The sequence below is a fragment of the Pteronotus mesoamericanus genome, unplaced genomic scaffold (assembly GCF_021234165.1).
Source record: "Pteronotus mesoamericanus isolate MK-2021 breed Mesoamerican mustached bat unplaced genomic scaffold, CSHL_Meso_final contig_42, whole genome shotgun sequence".
Lineage (NCBI taxonomy): Eukaryota > Metazoa > Chordata > Mammalia > Chiroptera > Mormoopidae > Pteronotus > Pteronotus mesoamericanus.
In genome coordinates this window covers 8,680,576-8,695,295 of record NW_026555157.1, presented here as the reverse complement: position 1 = coordinate 8,695,295, position 14,720 = coordinate 8,680,576, and the positions used below count along the sequence as shown (strand labels likewise).

General features: G+C 34.5%; 1 protein-coding gene across 1 annotated transcript in view; it reads right to left on the bottom strand.

Moving 5' to 3' along the window:
- Window positions 1-14,720, bottom strand: part of CBLB (Cbl proto-oncogene B) — a 207,846-nt gene that overhangs the window by 88,251 nt on the left and 104,875 nt on the right. Inside the window, exons 5-6 of the mRNA XM_054577335.1 lie at window positions 5,831-5,987; window positions 570-691 (exon numbers count right to left, since the gene is read on the bottom strand). Of these exons, the coding sequence (XP_054433310.1) occupies window positions 570-691; window positions 5,831-5,987 (279 nt within the window). The remainder of the gene's footprint in view (window positions 1-569; window positions 692-5,830; window positions 5,988-14,720) is intronic.

The following is a 14,720-nucleotide window of genomic DNA, read 5'->3' as shown; positions in this document are numbered from 1 at the left end:
GTCCCCACATCACTGTTCATGTCCCAGGGTCAGATGTATATTCTTTGGCCACTCCATTCCCTATACTGTACTTCACATCCCCACGCTTATTCTGTAACTACCTTTCTGTACTTCTTACCTTACCTCTTTAGCCATTTCCCCATACCCTCCTCCCATCTGGCAACCATCAAAATGCTCTCCATGTCCGTGATTCTGTGTATGTACCTCTTCTTTGCTGAGTTTGTTTTTTGGAGTCAATTGTTGATAGATACAATTTTATACACAAACACAAGAATCATGAAAACAGTCAATATACTAATATTCTACTCCAATTTGAAAATCGGAACTTTGAGACTTAATAAATCTCTAAGTTCATCAACTTACACAGTATTTTCTTTCATGTTATGAACGCTAAGTTTCAGAACAAGCACAAGGTATCATTTTAAAGAGTTCACTCAAGAAGCACTGTTTTGGTGTATGAGCACCGCCATCCCTCCACCTCATGGGTATTACTGACTTACTTAGAAAGGAATCATAAAGGACTTTTCGTCTTCATTACATCACATAACATGACTGTCAAGAAGTCTTACCTGCCCGGTTTGGTGCTGTATTTCTGCAGTCGTGCTTTCACTTCATCATAGGTAAGAAATGCCATGTAACCTGGGTGTGTTACAGCTAAGAAGTTCCAATTCCGCAAAATAGAGCTCCAAGGCTAAAAATATAAATAAAACATATGGTCTGGATAATATCAACTATCAATTACATACTGATCCATCATTTGATACACTTACTGAAATTGTCCTAGATATTTTTAAAGTGAGTAAGAGCTTATGTGGCTTAGTCACCTTTTATTATCTAATAGTAAACATACAAAAGCTTACTCTCTTTCTGGAAAAATATAATTAGGCAGAAAAAATTTCTTAGGAATAGAAAACAGAGAACAAAAAGAAAAATCGCATAATCTCTTACTTACAAATATTCCCAGTAGAGCACCTGTGATTCTTTGAAAACAAACTACCTTCCTCTTCCGTTTGAAGCCCTCTAACTTTGAGCAAAAGCAAAAGTCCCTATATGGCCCAGAAGGATCTTAGAAGGTTGATCCCAGTTCCCTTTCTTCCCCACCTGCTGCGGTATCTCCCACTTCTTGCTTCTACTCCAGGCACGCTGGCCTTTTCACTGTTGGTTTGAACACAATTGTACTCTCTCACCCCAGAGCCTTTACATTTGATGATTCCTCTACCTGAATTCTCTTTCTCTAGATATCCATGATTCCTCTCTACAAATGTCACCTCCTCAATAAAGCCTTACCAGACCACCTTATTTAAAATTATTACCTCTCATAACATTACTTATCTCCCCATGTGTGTGTTTTGTTCCCTACTATATTTGTGGGCATTTCATTTTACAGAACAAGAAACCATATCACAAAATGTAAGTGGTTTTACATATTAACCACAAGTTACACAAGAGCAAGGAATAAGCCTGTCTTACTCACCAAAGGGACACCAGCACTGATGTACAATGTCAGAAACATAGTTGATTATACAGGGATTCTAGCTGAATAGCAACCCCTACTTAGTGACTTGTCTAAAAGGTATTGACTCCTAGTCCAGTGTTCCTCCTATGGTAACATATCCGTGTACTGACATTTGGTTTATCCTTGCACAATTATAAAATTAGAAAAGGTCTATGGGTTAGTGAGTTATGTAAAAATCTTTCCCAGAAATACACACATAAACCCTCACACAAGGTTTGCATCATTCTCTCTTTAATGTGATTAGTTGTCCCTCCAGTTAGTTACCATGGCAAGTGAAAAAAGGCAATCGGTAACAGACAACTTTGCTTAAGGGTGTAAATGAATCATCTCTGCCATATTTTTAAGGCTGAAGCAAAAATTTTTTCCCAAGGAATTGGCAGTATACTGTATTTGATGTGCCAGATTATTAACTCAAATATTCTACATGAAAGAAAAAAGAAAAGGTAAACTATATTACCTAGTGAAAGTTATAAAAATAGTCATCATAGAAATGATACTGGTAGGGGGCTTTTGCTTTTGTTTTGACCCTTGTTCCTCATTATTGTTAAGTGTTTCAAATTCACAAGGCAGAATTAGTCAAATATTATATCCCTTGGGATGAGGATAACAAGGGCAAGAACGATTAAGTAATGAAGAGTTTTTTAACCTTTTCTGGCAAAAATAAAATCTTTAAGGCTTTTCCCCATCAAGCTGAAATATCTAATTGGGCAAAATGGAGCTCTACAGAACATTATTATGAGAGCCTTGTCTATGAACTTGAACAAAATATATTTTTAATTTTTTTAAGGTACGACTAAAATTGCATAAACAATACTTGGAAAAATAGCAGCATATGTTTTTAAAAAAAAACAGGAAAAAAAAACCTTCTATTATAAGCACTGAGTTGTGTTTTGTTTTATTTTGTTTTGCTTCCCTATCTACAAATGACAAGGATGGAAAGAATATAAAATATTTGGGTCACTTCCATGTAAGTCCACACAAATTAATGGAAGAGCTGTTTTTTAAAAATACTGAATTTTATGGATAGCCAATGCACAGATCAAAATACAAGTGAAAAAAATGAAGTTTTAGTTTTGAGCCAACTACTGCAGTATGTAGCAACCAATTCTTCGTACATAATCCAGAGGGCCAGCTTCTAACTGCAAAAATATTTATGTAATAGAGTCTATGTACTGTTTTTCTTGTGAATACAGGCCACAGTCAGAAACATGCGGTAGTAGTTTTATTGCTTTTTAAAAGTATTTTGCCAACTAATGGTTTAAAGAAGTCAAAACAAGTGCTTTAGAAAATAAAAATTATTTTTGCAATTTGTTTTTAGAGATTAAAGGAAGTCTTTTCACACACATTAAAACAAAATTATTTCGAAATTTTTAATGACTAGTAACAAATTAAGGACGTGAATTAAGGAGATTAGTCCCTCCATTCTCCCAAATTCTATTATTTTCAAAAATAACCATCTACTAAGTTACAGCTTATGCCGGAAGAGGGGCCTCAGCTGGTCCGCCCAGACACTTTCTTATTACTTGCTACAGTGAATGACTTTCTTCCTCTTATGCTTCTCACTATTCCATTGATGCTATATCTTCCAAATCACTCATTCCTTATCCTACCGTCCCTCCAATTTATTGCCCCATTTCTCAACAACCCAGTCTTCTCTGGTTGTGGGGAAAATTTAGGGCAAAGGGGAACAGCAGCCCCAGGGAGAGGGAAGAGAGAAAAATCCCTGCTTTTACATCCCAGGACATCAGTACCTGCCAATCCCAAGTCTCTGAACTACCTGGAGAGAAGATTAAAGGCAGAATTAAGAGGAAGAAATACATACAGAAGTTAGCCATTGCAAGCTCTTTCCAGTGACTCCCCAGCATTTGTTCAAGTTTTAGCAGAGTAAGAGAATGAAGGAAGAGGGAAACAAGGAAGGGTATCCAGTTTTTTACTTCTTTTGTCTCCTAGGCATTCTTAACTTTATCTCCTAGCCTCTGTTGACTCCTCCAAACCCCTGTGCTAGTTCTCAACGTCAGACCCCAATCCCTGCCCACTCTCAGATCACTCTGCTAAATATCCCAAGTCTAACAATTTAGAGCTGGAGGAATTCACTACCAATTAACCACCAATATCACAGCTGCAGAAGGATGTATGTTCATGCAGTTACAGCATGCACAGACCTACATTTTCATATAGAACACATTATGACTTAAAACTTAGTTTTTAAAGTTGTGTAAAAAAGATCAGTAAAAGTTAATACATCCACTTTTCCATTCATAGAAGCAATTTTATCTATTTTAAGGTACATGTATGATTACTCATTTGAATAATAAAACCAAAAGAAGTGAATAATCTCAGAAATATATAGGGACTAATAAAAGTTCTTTAGCTACTTCTGTAATTGTGTGTTTTAAAAGAAACTAGGCTTTCTTTGGTCCACAAGGAAGAGTTTGGTTTTGTCATCTAAAACTTTTTACAGTAGCTCTGCTTAAGATTGTTTTCCTCTCCCAACCCCCTGAACATAAGATATACATAATAGTGTATTAAGATAACCTGGGCTCTTTTAAAGTGAAACAGCTTATAAGAAAATATGTGTACATATTAAGTAGCAGTTGGGGTAAGTGTTGAACCTTGAAGTTGCCCTCAAACTTTTTTATAACTGAGGTATTCTAGCATTTAATATCCACTCTAAAAATTCATTCAGGCTTCCCTTCCCACAAAAAAAACACAGTACTTTTGGAATGTGGAGTTGGGTTTATGAAAATAACCTTTGTTCTCTTCCTTCACAAGTGGAAGAAGCAAGGCCCCTATTGTTTAGAATGTCTTTGTGCCATGTTAAATAAGGGGTTTGGAAAAATGAACAAAAACCTTTAAAGAAAGGAGAAGTACCAATTTAAAATGAGCAGTATCAGTTAACATAATCTTTTACTAAAGTTTATTTTAAAATTATATAAGCTGAGAACCTGTATATACCAAGGGAATAATCATGAAACTGCTGTGAATTGAAGATAAGCAAAAGGATGCTTTCTATAGTCATTTATTTAATATCTTAATCCTATATGCCTAGGCAAAATTATGACTTTAAAGTTGTAATAAAGTAAAATGTATTCTATAAGTACTGTTGACAAGAGTTAATTTGCCTTCTGTTACCAGGTTCTTTCATAAATTAAAAGTTAACCCCATGCAATCTTGTTTTCTTACATAAATCAGTCACCCAATCCTTGCAGACCAGTGGAAAGCAGAGTCACAAATCACAGAAGCAAAAAACTCATACATGGCAAACATGAAAACCAGTAATATACTCTTAACATTTGTTGAAAGCATGTTTCAAACAGAGTAAATCTTACTACAGACTAAAACAGTAGAAAACTACATCAGAATATAAACAAGCCTGGTTTCTGATCAATTTTCCTCAACTACTATATAATTTATCATAAAGATTTTTAGGAGGGATGCTTTCATTATAGGACTACTTAAATGAAATTTCAAGTCTTTATGTTTAGGGTAAGTCCATTAAGGCACACAAAAGAATAAAATGATAGCATCCAGCTTTCACCATAAGATATATACTTCTCTGAATAGCTATGTAAAGACAATTATAAAGCACTGGTTTTCAAAATAAACAATAAACAATATAAGAAGGTTAATCTCAAAATCACATACATTAGGGAGAAAACAGAAAAAAAGCCTTAATTTTCCAAAAGAGAGACTTGTTAAATAACCTATGGATTAAATATCATGTAGCAACTGAAAATTGAAAATTATATTGATGAAACATATTTGTGACATGGAAAGATGTTTATAACATACTACTGAATGAGCATATCAAGTGGTAAAACGGTATAGCCCAGGATAATCTGCAATACAGAACAGGATAAATGTTCTAACTACCTACTTCCAAGTTTACTAATTATCTTCTCACCCAATGAATGTAGAGACAAAGGAGAGAAGTTGGGATACAACTGCAGCAAATGCCCAACTGTAAAAGTTGTATCATATCAGTTACTGAGCCAAAAACAGAATAAGAAAGTAAAATGAAAAACTAAATAATGAATTTAAAACAAAGCTCCTTTGCATGAATCTTTTCAATGCTAATAAGCAACCATTAGGCTCACAGCACTTGATAGTCCAAACTCTAAACTTATAGCTCTGGACAAAAACTCCTATCAATGACTGGCTTTAAAAGTATACAATACCAAAAATGAGACTATTTCCAATATGTTTGTGTATCTGTGCCTGTGTATATGTGTGAAAGACAGACATACACACAAATCCATGTGCGCACTCCACACACACATGCAAGAGAAGAGGATTAAATGAATGGAAACTTACCTGAAATAGCCTGGTAAAAATATCAAATTCAAAAACTGAAATATAATCATTACAAGTTAAATCAATCGTTGATTTTAGAGCCATTGCTTCCAGGCCAGAGCTAATTTGATGGACCTCATGAAGGCACTGTCTAAATACTTTCCATGGCACGATAGTTCTGCACAAGAAAAAAAAAATGAGTAATTGGATCAAGTGTCATTTAAGACATACCTTCCACTGAAACAGCATGGTTCAATCATAACATTAATATAATTGCATTTGTACTAAAAGACAAATAGTTGAGAATATTGTTCATAATTCAAAACACATGTAATAGGTTTTGCTAACCGGATTATTTTCCATTTGCTAAGAATATGACAAAAAATCTAAATCAATTTTTCTCTTAAACAACCCTTGACTATCAAGATATTTCTAAAAATACATGTGAAAGAAGAAGGTATTAGGTCCAAGTCCCATACGTCTGACCTCTTTGTGTATACAAGATTATTTAATTTAGAATCAAGGTAAATTTTCCCCCTCTATTTATTTTCCTAAAATAGTTACAAGACAATGGGTTCATATAATAGAATCCTTTGCTTATTGTACCATTCACCTACCATCTTGACATCAGTGGAAAGTCATTTAGACATTTCAGTCACCACCCCCATGTTTTTTGCAGAGATGAAACACATGTTACCTAACATTTTATACAATGCAAAGGGAAATCTTAATATTTTTTAACCAACCACACAATATTCTATCACATGGAATTGTATTTTTAAACACTTATTAACTAATTTATTTGTATTAAATACCATGTATCAAAATTTTTCTCAGGGTAATGCATTTACATGGTTCAAAAATTCATAATAGGATATAATGGTATCCAGGGAAAAGGCTCCAAACCTATCTACCTGACCAGCTTCCAACATTCACCCAGCTCCTCTTCACCATGAAAACAAGTAACACTGATTATTCATTCCTTAGTTAATTTTCCTCCTTTGCAATGTTAAATGCCTACTCCTGAATAGGTGGAAGAAAGAAACTATTCATATGTTTAACATTTTACAGCTGCAGTTTTCACAATATGACAGCTATGTGTATAAGAGGGCATGTAGAAGAGTTATACATATCCTCTTATACAATTGCATATATATAAATCTTGGCCTTTTCTTTACCAGTATCTCTATAGCAAAAAGACTCAGGCAGAACAGACTAACTTGGTCGCATCTTATCCCAACCCTCTCGTGAAGCATTATGTAAATGTATCCACTACTGTGGTTGTCAAACTTGAGCATGCATCAGAATCATTGAAAGGATTGTTAATGCAGAAATTGCTGATTTTCAACTCAAGATATTCTGATTCAGGATGAGATAATGTAAAGTTCTGTCAAGTTTCCAAGGGATGCTGATGTGCCTGGTCTGGGGATAGCAGGTTGAGGAGTCACTGATACGTTACATCTATTAGTTGTTAAGGTAAGGCATATTTCTATGGAGAAGTCTAACTATGGAAACACAAAATACCATCTCTGTCCTTGAAGAGCACACATTTTCAGGGTATGAATAAGACTGTAATGCTAAGGAATATAGAGGCAGAAAATTTAAGGAAGGGCTGGAGGAATTCCCAAGGAGTGCTCTGTGGCAAGATGAATAAATGAATGGTGAGCTAGATTTACAATGTTATACTGTAGTTACAAGAAAGTATGGATCTAATAGTCCATTAAAAGAAAAAAATTTGAGGCTGAATACATCAAAAGGCTTTTCTCTATGTATGAAAAAAACAGGAAACCACAGAGAACCGAAGAGAGACACCACATCAGACGCCATTTAGAAGAAACACACATCAGGCTCTGATTAAGGTAACCAAAATGTTGCTGTTTTAAAAGAACAAGGAGAACTTTTGATAATACTAGAAGGGTACTGACTGATAGTGAAGCGTAAATATGCATTTTGTCCTGCTTCATTACAGTTACTGTGGAAGTAGTGACAATTAAGAAGCACATTTTTCTTTTCCAAATTAAAGTTCCAAATATTCAACACACGAAAGGGATATGAACCATGATATTCAAAGTAAAAAAAAAAAAATTAAAGAACTACTGATTTAAGAATGGTATATGTTTTATCCTTTTGTATGGAAATGTTTTAAAAATTGTTTAAATTCTGATTCTGCCTTGTGTATAAAGTATAAAAAGTATATAAACTGATCAAATAGACATCTTCAGTATCTATTACCATAAAAAAGAACTATCCTCATCCCCATATTAAAAATGTAATACAGATGCTAATTCTTTTGAATATCCAACAATTTCCCCGAGCAAATTATTCTTTTTAATGTACAAATTCCTAAAGTGGCAGTCTATCATAGCACCAAGGAAAAACAATTTACAAAGGGGCAAGCTGTTATTTCCATAGTACCTGCATAAGTAAGACTTTCTCATAGTTCACTTGTGATAAACCTAACATTCAAACAAGCATTTGCTGGAAACTTAATTGAGAATAGTAAAAGGAATTAAGAAGGGCAATATATGGTTACTTTACTATACATAAAAGTTTGTACAACAGATACTCTTCCTTTGATTAGTTGAACTAACCGTCACCATGGGGAAAAGGTGAAAGGGATGGTGGGGAGGGGGGGCTCATGAGTGAAAAACAGAAAGAGACTGCAATGACAGTTTAAAAAAAATTGTTTTAAAACTGTTACACTAAGAATCTAGACTTACCAAAGAGGATTTCAAGTTGCTACCATATTCATTCCTGAGGTGTGTTATGGGGGGAAAGGGAAAGGAAGAGGGCGACTTTCACATTTTTAAATTAGACTGTAACAACAAGACAGAGTGTTGGTTTCTACTACCTCTCTCCCTAGAGATGAAGACAGTGAAAGAAAATATTGATGGCAAACTGTCCTACAAATTCACAGAAACATCAGTATGCTGGGTGAGACCTGGGAAAAAGGAAAGAGGAAGAGAAAGAAAAGGAATAGAGAACATAAAAAGGCCATCTAAGCTTTAAGATCTCACCAATCCAGAAAGAGTTTAATCTGTCTTTCTACTACTGACAAGTGGAAAGACTTCTAAATAAATGATGGCGTGCCATGAACTAGTTATCACAGAAAAAGATCCATGTGCCATGGTTACCCCACGGGATGGAGATCCATGAGATCAGAAATTGTATTTTATTCATCTTTGCCCAAGACAAATGAGGCATGGAAATAAAATTTGTGTGTTTCAAATTAAACTGTGTCTAGGGAAGCCACAAGAGTGTTTCACAGAGAAAGGGCCTAGAAATGTGTGCTACCATTCACCTGCTGCACAGCGATCTTTGATGACATCAGAAAAAGGGTAGTAGGTTCAGAGAATGTCAGGAGGGACATGAACTCGATAAATATAAGGCTATATTATAATTCTCTTATTAGATAATGGGTTCTGGTCTATCACAAAAACAAATGATTGTTTTAAAGTCTGGAAAACAAAGTGCCATTTCAGAGAAAATAGGGTCAAACCAATACACAGAAAAAGTTGCAAAGGTGTCAGGAGGTCACCAACTGACAAATCACTCAGCCTTCTAGGTTTGTCTCCTCCTCTGTAAAAGTGAAGGGCAGTATTATATCTTCTAATCTGAAGATCCTACAGTTTTAAGACAAAAGTATAAGGAATGGAAGACTTAGAAGATTCATACCCCAAAAAAGGCAAAGCATTTTCATGAAACCACAAGTTCAAAAAAGCCTACAGGTTTTATTTTTAACTTGCATTAAAAAAGATTACATACTTAAGGTGTGAATCTCAACACAGGCCAGGGTGTTTGGAAACAGTAACTTGAGGATACTTCTGGTGTGAATAAATGAGAATTTACACAGCATTTCCAGACGTCAATTAGGCAGCAAGTGTGACCCAGAAAGCCTATTTCTAGGGATTTCACCTAAGAAAATTATGTCCATGGCTTATTATTAAGTGGAAGTAGCATTTTAAAAATTGTATGTTGTTTATGATCCAATGCTACAAACTAGCATTTATCTGTTATCATCTAACTGGACAATGGTAGGATTATAATTGATTATTTTCTCTATACTTCTAATAGGCTCTGATAGCTTATAGGAATAAAAGATATACTGAAACCAATTTAAAATATATTATGGAACCATAGGCAGAATAGATTAAAAACAAAAGAATAGTATTTGCCTATGATATAGTTTTTATGTAGGAAATACAAAGGAATTTTTAGATAAACTTTAAGAAGTAATAAGATACTTCAACATGCTTGCTGAATACAAGAACAATATATAAATATTAGTTGTATTTCTATAAATAAATAATACATAATTAGAAAATAAGGCTTAAAAATACTTGCTTTTACAACACCATCTGAAAATTTCAAATAAATAGGAATAAAACTAATAAAAGATAATGAAAACCACAACATCAACATAGGCACATACAAAACCAGAGATACAACACACAAAATAATTTAACACTTATTTGAAGATTCTGAAGTTGTTTTTTTTTTCAGTCCTCACCAAGGACATTTTTTTCATTGCTTTTAGAGAGAGAAGAAGGGAAAGAGAGAAAAACATCAATGTGAAAGGGAAACATCAATTGGTTGCCTCCTGTATGTGCCTGGACTGGGAATCAAACCAGCAACTTAGGTTGCCCTGGTTGGGAATGAAACCTGCAACCTTTCGGATACAGGATGATGCTCCCATTTGAGCCACACCAGCCAGGGCAAATTCTGCAGTTTTAGTACAAAGTATGAGAAAAGAAAGAAAAAATGGTTAGAAGATTGATCCCCCAATAAAAGCAAAACACCTTCATGAAACCACAAATTCAAAACAGGCTGCAGGTTTTATTTTTACTCATATAACACATTAGCAGATTCAGTAAGATGTAAATTCTCACCAAAATGATTCCTATATTTAATATAATTCCAATAACAACTTCTAGAAGATATTTTTCTATTTGAAATTGACAAGCTGATTTTAAACTTTATAGGAAAATATCAAGAGCCCAGAATAATCAAGCCAATCATAAATAAAAACAGCACTGACAAGCTTATACTCATTTAATTAAGACAGTGTGGATAGAGAACAAGCTGGGCTCAGTGAAAAAGGTGAAGGGATTAAGCAAAAAAGCAAAACAAAAAAACCTCAGACACAGACAACAGTATGGTGATTTCCAGAGGGAAAGAGGGATGGGGGAGATAGAAAAGGGTAAAGTAGGAATAAATGGTCATGGAAGAAGACTTGACTTGGGGCTGGGGGGGGGGGGGGCGGGTGAACACACAATACAATATACAAATGATGTATTATAAAATTGTACGCCAGAAACCTATAATATGATTAACCAATGTCACCCCAATACATTAAATAAAATAGAGGAAGGAAGGAAGGAAGGAAGGGAGGGAGGGGGAGGGGAAAGGAAGAGAGAGGGAAAGACAGGCTGTGTGGTATTGGCACAAGGACAGAAATATAGATGGAACAAAAACAGAAATTTTAGAAACAAATGGAAACATATCTGGACAATAGATATATAACATCAATTATACATAAACAGCAGTGAGTAAAGGATGCTGTTTTCAATAAATGTTTGCGGGTCATACTGATACACATGTGAAAGAAAATGAATCTCGACCCTTATATAATACCACAGAAAAATCAGTTTAGATGAACCTTGGACCTAACTATGAAAGATAAAACAACAAAGTTTTTTTTAGAACAAACATGGAGAATATCTACATTACTTTGGAGCAGGAAAATAATTTAAACAAGGCCCAAAATGTTTAAAAAATAAAAGACAAATTAAAATCCTGTATTCATGAAAACATCATGAACAAAGTGAAAAAGTCCCATGTAGAGAGATGCTAGTTACATACATATGATTCACAAAAGATTCCTATCTATAATATATAAAAGTGTCTTAATAATGATTAGTCAAATATTGGACAAATAATTTCCACATACACAAACATAAAATCAAAATGTTCAATAAACATACAAAGGTGTGCTCAACTTCACTGGTCATCAGGGAAATGTAAATTAAAAACACAGTAAGATTCCACTCTATCCTACCAGGTGGCTTATTGGGGGAAAAAAAAAAAAACCCATGAAGAGAGAGAAAAGGATGAATGATGTCATAAAGTGTTGGTGAAGATATGGAACAGCAGAAATTTTTAGGCACAGGTGATTGGATTGGTAAACCACTTTGGAAAACTTTGATTCTCTACTAAAAAAGCTACAAAAGCAAAAACTATGCATATACTAGGAGAAAGTAATTACACTCCTAGATATACATCCAGCAGAAACAGGTACATATTTTTTAATGTCAAAAAAATAGACATAGCAGCACTACTGACAATAACCTAATGGAGGAAGAACCCAAGATCTGTCCACCATGAATAGGTAAACTGGAATAGCCATACAATGTAGCAAGGGGAATGAATAAAGCACTGCTACATGCAAGGACACAGGTAAATTCCATAAACTTATATAATTAAGAGTGAAAGAAGCCAGGTATTTTTGAAAGAGTGTAATTATATGATTTTTAACTCCATGATTCCATGATGATAGAAGTTAGGAGACCATGGGCAGACAGTGCTTACATGGGAAGAACTGAAGGTCTGGGAAAGGGTGGATTCTGAACTGCAGGTGACATATTATTACTTTATATGGGTGGCATTTATATTAGTGTTCACTTTGTGAAAAGTTCCTCAGCCTCTATTTATGATTTGTGTGCTTTTCTGTATGTTTATTAAACTTAAAAATATCTAAGATTAAAAAGAGGGAAAGGACAACGTACCTGCCATAATATAAGTAAGGAAATCGACATGTATTGCTGGTTGTTGGTTTTGTTACTATGGTGGCGGTGGGGTGGTAACTGCCTAAAATCCATTCAAGCTCAGGGACATAAAATGTCATCATGACTTTAAAGAAAATGAAAACATGCTCTCTCTCTATTAACCCATGTCTAGTTTCAATCATCTGAATTTTGTCAGAAAATTAACCTTGATCAATAAAGATAGAGTTCAGTGTCAGTACCCTTAAATTCAAAGCTAGCTTTGTTGGGAAGAAGACAGAACATTCATAAGATATTTGATGTTTTTGTTTTTGTTGTGGAAGCAAAAATATTAGTTCGGTGATTCCTAAGTCTGCTGATATTTTACATTTAGTATTTCCTTAACTCCAATCTTTTTTTGTAACGACTATTTGTTAAAGGGCATGAAAATAGATTTTTAACAGGCTATTGTTGTTCTTGTTCTTCCATCACTATGAGAAAAACAATTGTTTTCCAGTAACCCACAGAAAGAGGATATCAAACCCCTCTGGTCAGATAGTCCTTACAACTAACTCATCATGGATAGGATGATAACCATGGTCACCATGGATATACATAATTAGATCTAATTATTCTTTCGCTTAAGTGACAATGCCTGGCTCATACAGAAAGACACAGATGTTGTGTATTTGTGATAGGTTTTTTTCTTTGTAAAAAACTTTATAACATTTTGTCTATATTGTAGTCAAACATTTTGAGAAGATTGCAAAAACAAGGAAAATTGCTTAACATTACCAATTTTCTCAATAACCTCATGCAATAGATTTGATACTAACTTCTAGTCTCACAACTTTTGAATGTAATAATTAGTAAATTTACTGTAACCATGAAATTACTTTGTATGTAATTCCATTTCGTTCCCAGGTTTGAAAAATAAAATTTATTGGTGGAAAGGGGTGGGAAGAGAAACTGCAAATACAATCCATAAAAACATGTCAAAATTTCATTTTTAATTTTCTCCCTTAATAGCCATGAGCATACAACAACAGAAGGATTCTGTTCTTAAAGCAATGGATATTGTCCTTTTCTTTCTAATATGCAACTGTTCTCCAGTATATTTTCTATGAAAGTTCTGTGATACTTGGTAGGTTCTCACTACACATGAGATACAATATCTTATGGATCACAGCAAGGTGCCTCTGATCTGCTGAAGTCAGATTAAACAAAATTAGGAAACTATATACTCTAAAATTAGCAAGTCCTGCCATAGAAGGCCTTAAGTAAGGCTTTGAAATGATCGTCCCTTTAGCATTAAGAGCTCAGCTTGTTTTCCAAAAAATAAAAATGTCAATAATAATTTAAAAATCTTCATAAATCTCTCTATGTAGGACAATTAAAGGTAAAAATTAATGGGCGAAGTCTGCGAGGTACATAACTTAAATTGCAGCAAAAGAAATAAACGACTTCCCATAACACTTCTAAAACCTTCACAGAAGAACGTGCATACATCTATTGTGCATTAGTAGATCTCCTAAAATTCCTTCTATTGAAAGAAACTACTAATGACCACGGCATAACAAAGCAAAATCAAAGCTACAGTGGGAAAACAGTTATTGTCAGAATAAGGAAAAATAGAAAGTCTATTAATGAAAACTAAATCCCTACATGTTAACTTTAAAAAGCTTATTTACTTTGCTATTAAGTACAGTTTCTCTACCAACAGAACATGGTCCTCAAGAACTGCAGAGTCTGAGATTCTAACCCTATTTCCAAGTTAACAAGTTAGCGTATCACAGTTTCAGGACTGAGGACTGCTGGCAAAGACAGGGTTTGTGGACTTTTGTTACTCACAGGAAAAGCCGTGGTCCGAATATCAGCATTTTTCTTGGACGTGTTCCCTGAGAGCCAGGTGACATCTGTACACACAGTGAGTTTTGTAACTGGAAAGGAACCTAAAGCTTAGAAAGCCCAAATATTTTATAATGGTCAATACATATGCCTGTCATCTGATCTGCAGAGAATGACTACCTCTTTCTTCCAAGGATGTAAGTGAAGATGTTTTTTGACCTAGAGGAGAGACACTGTCTTTCTGTGCCTACCAATGTGGAGACATCCAGCAGGGAAGGGAATAAATGTTCAAGAGGGATAAA